Source organism: Archocentrus centrarchus, chromosome 16, assembly GCF_007364275.1.
Source record: "Archocentrus centrarchus isolate MPI-CPG fArcCen1 chromosome 16, fArcCen1, whole genome shotgun sequence".
Taxonomy (NCBI): Eukaryota; Metazoa; Chordata; class Actinopteri; order Cichliformes; family Cichlidae; genus Archocentrus; species Archocentrus centrarchus.
Window position 1 is genome coordinate 28,344,882 of NC_044361.1, and position 8,721 is coordinate 28,353,602.

The 8,721-nt window shown below is 41.2% G+C and overlaps 1 protein-coding gene across 3 annotated transcripts; it reads left to right on the plus strand.

Moving 5' to 3' along the window:
- Positions 1 to 497: 497 nt before the first annotated feature.
- Positions 498 to 8,520, plus strand: LOC115794571 (oocyte zinc finger protein XlCOF6). 3 transcript variants are annotated; one of them, XM_030750148.1, is made up of 4 exons: positions 498 to 608; positions 864 to 1,113; positions 4,291 to 4,763; positions 6,716 to 8,520. In XM_030750148.1, exons 2-4 carry the CDS (start codon positions 1,073 to 1,075, stop codon positions 8,098 to 8,100), a joined length of 1,899 nt encoding a protein of 632 aa, XP_030606008.1. In that variant the 5' UTR covers positions 498 to 608; positions 864 to 1,072; the 3' UTR covers positions 8,101 to 8,520. The 3 variants fall into 3 exon arrangements, with proteins under 3 accessions (XP_030606008.1, XP_030606010.1, XP_030606009.1); XM_030750150.1 differs by lacking the exon at positions 864 to 1,113 and having other exon boundaries at positions 529 to 608; positions 6,716 to 8,519; XM_030750149.1 differs by lacking the exons at positions 498 to 608; positions 864 to 1,113 and adding an exon at positions 3,833 to 4,035 and having other exon boundaries at positions 6,716 to 8,519.
- The last annotated feature ends 201 nt before the right edge of the window (positions 8,521 to 8,721 follow it).

Genomic DNA, 8,721 nt, shown 5'->3' on the forward strand with positions numbered 1-8,721 from the left:
TAAATGTAATAATACTTGAACATTTTAAAAGGACAGTATTGTACCCCAGACAGAAAAGTAATCCCATGATCTGGGCACATGTTGAGGGCAAGAAACCTAGCAAACAGTTTACAACCGCAATGTTAATGAACAGTGTAATTGTTCAGATGTAAAGTACAAAATTTGTAATATCAAAATTGCAAATGTCTTATACACTGATACATAACCAAGGCTTTACTGCATTACAGGTTTCACCCATCAGCTTATCCAAGTTAGGGTTGGGTTAGGTGGGGAGACTGGCACCTATGCCAGCTGCCACAGGGCAAGATATGGGGTACACCCTGGACAGATCACTAGTCTGCGGCAATTTAGAATCACTGTTCTGTTATGAAGTTGCTAATGTTATGCATTCAGAAACTAATTTCATCCATGTAGGACAATAAGTGGAAAGCCTGCCCTCATGTGTTCTTTTTAGGTATTGCAACTTGGCAACCCGTTATTTTATTCGAACTGAAACTTTATTGAACAGCAGTAACAGTCAAACAAACGGTAATAACGGCAACTGACAGTTTATGATGTCCGGTTGGAGGAAATTACTGCATATATCTTTGTTCAAGGTTGCATTGCCGGTGCGTACCAAAGAAATAATTTTGTAACATTGTTTTTGTGTTAGCTATAGTTCACTTATGCATTATTTGACCATAAAATGAGTCTCTTTGTTATGTAACTTACCTGCAATTTACGAGGTTGTCCAAGATGGCGCCAGTAGTGTAGTTTAATACATATAGAAGTATTTAGGATGTCACTCAGTGGAAATTCATTATAAAGTACATTTTATGCTGCATATATTTATATTTTTATTGTATTGTTTATCTTGTTTTCAGTTTCACCCTTTTGAATGTCATTAAACCTGCTGACAACGGTCTTCGGTCTCCAGAGTTGTGATATGAGAAAGGTGTTAAAAGCCTTTGCATCAGACATGCACAAGAACGGCACAATCACCAATTAACCAAACCCCACTAACTGCATGTCTTTGGACTGTGGGAGGAAGTCAGAGTACCCCGGGAGACCATGCAAGCTCTACACTGCCTAGATGGTGGATTTGAACCCAGGACCACAGACTATAAACCCAAGGTTTATATATAAAATATAATACAGTAATACAGCAATAGTGCTAGCCACCATGCTCCCCCTGCGTTATAGGTGATTTGGGGGGAAAAAAAAAAACTACAACTTATTATTTTTACCTGGTGCAGATAAAAGTGCAATACCAAAGCACTGATGCTAATTCAGTGCTGATAAAGACTTAACTAAATCTGTCAGTTAGCCGCTTATTCAATTCAGTTTTATTTATATAGCACCAAATAACAACAACAGTCACCTCAAGGCACATTAAAGGCTCCTAATATGAACAGATTTCAATAGATATACCTTTCAACAGCTTGTTAACATAAGTATGTAGTCACATTTTGACCAGGATTTGTCCTTCAATGCACATATTAAACAAATATGTAGGACCGCTTTTTTGCATTTGCGCAATATTTCTAAAATTAGAAACATCCTTTCTCAGAGTGATGCTGAAAAGTTAATTCATGCATTTATTACTTCTAGGGTGGACTATTGTAATTCATTATTATCAGTCCTAAAAGCTCCCTGAAAAGCCTTCAGCTGATCTAAAATGCTGCCGCTAGAGTACTGACAGGGACTAGAAAGAGAGAGCATATTTCTCCCATATTGGCTTCTCTTCATTGGCTCCCTGTTAAATCTAGAATAGAATTTAAAATTCTTCTCCTCACCTGCAAGGTCTTGAATAATCAGGCCCCATCTTATCTCAAAGACCTTATAGTCCCATATCACCCCAACAGAGCACTTCACTCTCAGACTGCTGACTTACTTGTGGTTCCTAAGATTAGAATAGGAGGCAGAGAGAGCCTTCAGCTTTCAGGCCCCTCTTCTGTGGAACCAGCTTCCAGCTTGGATTCGGGAGACAGACACCCTCTCTACTTTTAAGATTAGGCTTAAAACTTTCCTTTTTGATCAAGCTTATAGTTAGGGCTGGATCAGGTGACCCTGAACCATCCCTTAGTTATGCTGCTATAGGCCTAGGCTGCTGGGGGTTCACATAATGCATTAATTGTTATTAATCTCTGGCTCTCTTCCACAGCATGTCTTTCTCTCCCCTCAGCCCAGCCGGTCGCGGCAGATGACTGCCCCTCCCTGAGCCTGGTTCTGCTGGAGGTTTCTTCCTGTTAAAAGGGAGTTTTTCCTTCCCACTGTCGCCAAGTGCTGCTCATAGGGGGTCGTTTTGACTGTTGGGCTTTCTCTGTATTATTGTAGGGTCTTTACCCGCAATACAAAGTGCCTTGAGGCGACTGTTTGTTGTGATTTGGCGCTATATAAATAAAATTGAATTGAATTGAATTGAATTGAATTGAATTGAATTGAATTGAATTGAACATAGCAGCAACTCGGTGCATGATATAATCAGGATAATCTGCTGGAGTTCAAACTGTGCATCGGGATGGGTAGAAGGGTGATTAAGTGACTCTAAATGTAGCATTGTTATAGTGCAAGACAAGCTGGCCAAACCATTTCAAAAACTACTGATCTACTGGGACTTTCCCAAACATTCATCTCTAGGGTCTACACAGAATGGTCCAAAAAAGAGAAAATATCCAGAGCGGCAGTTCTCTGAGCAAAAATGACTTGTTGATGCCAGAGGTCAGAGCGGGCAGACTGCTTTCAGCTGCCCACTCTACAGCAACTCAAATAACCACTCCTTACAACCCAGGTATACAGAAGAGCATCTCTGAATGCACATGTCAAACCTTGAAGCAAATGGGTTACAGCAGTAGTAGACCACACTGGGTGCCACTCCTGTCAACAAAGAACAGGAAACTGAGGCTACAGCTCACATGGACTCATCAAAATTGAACAACAGAAGACTGGAAAACATAATCTCCATCACTGCTGCAACATTTGGGTGGTAGGGTCAGAGTTAGTCATAAACAATATGAAAGCATCTAGCTGGGCATTGTTTAAGTGGCACAGCCTAGAGTATCATTGCTGACCAGGATAATGCACCAAAGCTCAAATCATCACAAACTGGTTTCTTAAACATGACAATGATTTGACTGTTCTCAATTGGCCACCATAATCATCAGATTTCAGTTCAATAGAGCACCTTTGGGATGTCGTGGAATAGGAGATTGGCATCAATGGTATCATGTCTCTGGAGCTTGAAAAAGGTGACTGGACTTAAGTTTCTTGAAGACCTTTTACCTCTCATCCTAAAGGCTTCGTCAGTTCTAAAACCAAATGGTGGAGAGTCCCAGCTATTTAAACCCTAGTGGAAAACCCTAAACCCTTGTCCCCTGGAGGTGGTCATTGACCCACTGTTGTTCATGTGCATAATCACATGCGCCAAGGAGTGAAAAAAGGTGTGGGTCATTACAATCAGTGGTTTTGGGTGAAAACAATGTGAAACTTCGCCCCACTCTATCAAGTGGCCTATTGAGGTCACCTGAGGACAGGTGTGAGTGTTGAGGCGTCTGGGAAGGGAGCTCATCATAGATGTGCAGCTGACAAATCCACAGCAACTGTGTGATGTTATCATGCCAAGATGGACCAAAATATCTGAGGAATGTTTCCAGCACCTTGTTGATTTATGCCGTGAAGAATTAAGGCAGATCTGAAGATAAAATGGGGGTCCAACCCAGTATTATCAAAGTGTACCTAATGAAATGGCCAATGGGGACTTTTTGTTGTTGTTGTTGTTGTTAGTTGTTTTTTTGGTTTGTTTGTTTTACTGTTTTGCATCACTTGTAACATGGTCGAAGGATGGTGCTTTTTTGTGGGGATGCTTGTTTGTTGTAGCTGTCACTTTAACTGAGGCTTCAAACTAAACGTGACTGATGTGCGCTGGTTGGCCAGAACCAGAGGAAATGTGCGGTGTTCTTCCTGTGTTTTTAGCCAGTTATAACTGATGTAGGCTGCTAGTAAACGGTCGCTTAAATGTGTAAACGCTTCTGCGCCGTAATCGCTTGATATACCACCGTAAGTCTTTGCTTTGTGTGCGGAACACAAGCGAAACAGTGACAGCTGCACAGCTATAGTAAAACTGCAGTAAACGGCGTTAGCCTGCTGCTAGGCTAATGCTGCTTAGCTAATGTGAGCTAACAAAGATCAGATAACCAGAATCAGGCAGGATTTAGCTGGCGCTTGTTTCTGTTCTCTGTGTTTCTCACAATGCATTTTTATCAAAGTGTCTTTCAAGCTGTTCACCTCAGCAGTGTTTTCTCTGCTCCACAGCACGCCAAGACGAAACCCTAATGGTGATTACATGAAGATGAAATCTGCAAAAGGGGAGGCAAAGATAGAAGAGAGACAAAGCGATGCGATCACTGTTAAAGCAGAGCATAAATTAGAGCAGGGGAGTGATGGGGAGGAAGGCTTCAGTCAAGTATACGCTAATGGGCACGGCCTTATTGTCCAGATAAAGGAGGAACCACATTCACAGGAGATCAGTGAGGAGCACAGTGGAGACACAGCAAACTGTTTAGACACTAAGCCTGACACTATTACAGATGCTCATCTTTCACAAGGACGCATAAAGGATGAGTTTGACTCCGACCATCCAGCGCAGTATGAATTCACTGAAGCTGCTGTCAAGGAGGAGCTGGAGTCCTGGGTTAAAGAAGAGAGACAGAGTGAAGAGGAGGCAGAGGATGCAAGCAGCACCAGAGAGGGGTTTGAAGAGGGAGAGGAGGAGGAGGCTTGCACAGGTACAGGCCAGCAGTAAATCTGGGTGTTTTCTCTTTTTGCTTTTAATTGTTCACCTTATCCAAATTTTACATAGAGACAATTTTAGTCTGAAAAACGCATATAAAACACATTAAGAAGTGTAGAGGTGGTTCTGCTTTCTTAAAACAGGTGAAGATTAAATTACAATAATAATTTATAATAGTATAATAGTTATAGCAAAAAAAAAAAACCTACCCAAAAAACAAAAAAATAACACGAGCAAAAAAATGACGTAAAAAATACAGGTCCAGCCATTCAGCGTACAGGTTACATCTACTCATCATGTGCATGAATATCATGGAAATGTTGGTCTTTTAATGATTTCTTTGAACTGTTCTTTTTCCAGGGTGGAATGATTGGGTGCACAAGTTTTAATTTATTTGGGATTTTCTCTAATCCACACAGTAAACAGTTAAATACAAATATATATATATAAATATATTCATAAACTCACTTAAATCTTTTAATAAGTGGTCCTGAAGGTTCTACGATGTTTTTTAATGTGATATGGCCAAGGCCTGTTAACTTGTTGTTGGTGATCATGTTTGACTACAACTGTTAGTTTCTCTTTGCTAGGATGAAAAGGATTTGTTTGACAGCACTCAATGGACGGAACAATGCTCAGAAGGTCCAATGGACTCAGTGAGGATCTGAGAAGGAGAATCGTAGATTTATACAAGTTGGGAAAGTCTCTTGGAACCATTTCTAAACAGCTGCAGATTCCGAGATCATCAGTTTAAACAATTGTGCATAAGCACAAGTTATTCAGGTGTGTCACCGCTTTGCCAAGGTCTGAAAGAAGAGAGGAAATTGGTTAGGATGTTCAGGAACCTCTAAGACTGAACCCAGCCATGAACTGGAAACTGCTGGAACACCAGCGTCACTGCCCACAGTGACAAAAGATTTACATCGCTATGGACTGAGAGGGTGCTGACCAAGAAAGAAGCTCCTCCTCCCAAATCGACACCTTCAAGCTCGACTGAAATTTGCCTCTGCTCACACGAACAAGCAAAATTCCTTCTGGAGAAAAGTTTTATGGTCAGATGAGACAAAGATTGAGCTATTTGGCCTGAGTGACAGTAGGTATGTTTGGAGTTGTAACATTGTTGTTGGCTACCAAAAGTATCTGTTTGAGGTGCAACTTGCTAAGGTACATTTTGCCAAATATTAGTGGGGTGTATATTTGAGCTTGTATGTATACTTTTGACCCTATGTGGATTAGAGACAATCCAAAATAAATTCAAAATTGTGCACCCATTTTTTCTCCTTTCTTTTTTTTGTTTTTAAGTTATTAAAGATATATGCTGTACATACATCATTCCACCCTGGAAAAAGAACAGTTCAAAGAAATCATTAAAAGCCCCAAATTACCATGACATTCATGCCCAAGATTAGTGGATGTAAACCTCTGACCACAACCGTAGGATTGAACAAATGATAAAAAGCCTATATTTAAGTGCAGTTACCAAATGTAATTGCAGCTTCACAATCACACATATGCACACATGTCCATGCATATTTTTCTTTCTAAACTGGAAACAGTATGTGTGGGTGTATTTTTAATGTGTGTAGCCCACTAAAATAAAGGCACTTCATCAGGTGGTGCAGTATCTTCGCCCTCTGCCATAACTTCTCTTTCCTCTAAAGGCGCAGGCATAAGTGATCTCTTCATCTGAGTGATGAACATAGTTATGGGCAGTTATATAAATACCTATATACTGCAAAATCCTGCGATATAGCGAAAACTCTGCAATACAGAATTAGATATATTTTTTTTTTTAATTTAATACAGTGAAGCCGCAATAAGTGAATCGTGATATAGAGAGGGACGACTGTATATGCATGAGCTTACAATTGTTAAAAGAGATGAAGAGTATAATCATAGGTTCTTTGCTTGATGTGCCTCTTGTCTATTTCTTTCTCTCCTACATAGAGTCATCATCTGAGTTTTTTCCATGTCCTCACTGCACCGTCTCCTTTACTGACTTGGAGTTCCTGGAGAAGCATGTTAAGTGGGTCCATCAGAAACAGTACCTCGCTAAACTCAACACATGCTTCTCGAGCCGCACACTAAATCTCATCCCCAAACACACCTGCGGTGCCTGCAGCAGCACCTTTAACTCTAAAGTACACCTTAGGGTGCATGTACGTGAAGTCCACCCTTCTGCCCCTCCCCGCAGGCTTCACCCTTGCCCAACCTGCGCTCGCAGCTTCCAGTACCTGAAGAATCTGAAGAATCACTGTCAGCGTTGGCACAACATGTCTGTGGTTACTAGAGGAGGGTATCTCAGTTGTGCTGATTGTGGGAAGAGTTTCAAAACTACCTGGGGTCAAGGACCTCACTTGTGTCATGAACTGGATAGCACAGAGCCTGAAGATAAGCCAATCTGTCTGGACACTGGCGTGCAGTGTCCAGAATGTGGCAAGAAGGTGCGTACACCTCAAAGCCTGGAGGACCACATGCGCACCCACACAGGCGACCGGCCATTTGTCTGCAAGGACTGTGGCAGGAGGTTTGTTGAGCGCAGTGGTTGGCGGCAACACATGAAAATACACACAGGGGAGAAGCCCTACAAATGTCAGGTGTGTGGGAAGGCCTTTTTAAGGTCACACCACCTTAAGTGCCATTTAACCACACACTCTGGCAAGAAGGAATATTCCTGCTCTGAATGTGGAAAGGAGTTTGGATTGAAGTCCAGTCTGGATCTTCACCTGAGGACACATTCAAGTGAGAGACCCTTCCACTGCAATGTGTGCGGGAAGAACTTTAACACGCAGAGAAACCTGAGGGTTCACACCAAACTTCACACCAACGAGAAAGCTCATCAGTGTGGGGACTGCGGATTGAAGATCGGCGATCTCGGTGCTTTAAAAATACACTTACGAACACACACTGGTGAAAGGCCTTACCACTGCACTGTCTGTGGCAATAGGTTCATTCGCCTTGCACATTTAAGAAATCACCAACGCACCCACACTGGTGAGAGACCCTACAAATGCACTGACTGCGACAAGAGTTTCACTCAGTCTGGTGACTTGGTGAAGCATAAGCGGATACACTCTGGGGAAAAGCCCTTTGAATGTCCAGAGTGCCATCGCTGCTACACTTCCTCTGGTGATTTGGGCAAGCACAGGAGGAGTCACACTAACTTGCGCCCCTACACATGTCAAGAATGTGGGAAAAGCTTCCGCCTGTCAGGCCATTTGAAAACTCACATGTTAACTCACACGGGCGAGAAGCCATACTCTTGCCCCAACTGCCTCCGCAGGTTTGCCCGCTCTCACCATCTTTCTGGTCATGTTGCTAAATGTCGCTAAGCTTCACTGAGAAGATTGTAAATAAGTTAGTACTGACTTACAGTGGAAAGTAAAAGTGCTCTACCAAGTCTGCTGTTAGATTTTTAAATGAATGTGTTAAAATATAAACTCTTACCTGTAAATATAATGCATGATGTTTTTTTAACAGCAATGTCACAACACTAATCTGTTTTTGCAAAACACTATAAAGAAGGCTTGAACACAATATGAGGCAGTTTATTGAGATTCAGAGAGTGGATTGTTTTGAGGTGATTATTTGATTTGGCATTATATAAATGAATTGAACTGTATTTTATTCTTGCGCTTGTTGAATGCTAAATTATGTGTAATAAATCAATTTTTAAGTCAAGTTTAAAGTGCAAGGCGAATCCTTGTATTTATTACCTTATATATTTATTTTTAGTATTATGTTTTATTGTCTTTTATTTATGTAAGTTGTTTTTTGAATGGTTTTAATGTTGTTTTTCTGTGTTGATCTTGCTGTTTGAAGTGCTTTGATCTGCATGTTTGTATGAAAGTTTGTGTGTAAATAAAAGTGGAGTTGATTTAATTTATATGATGAATGCTTGAACATTGAGTCACGTGTGAGATCAAGCATCAGCTTAACATGCAGAGAACTAA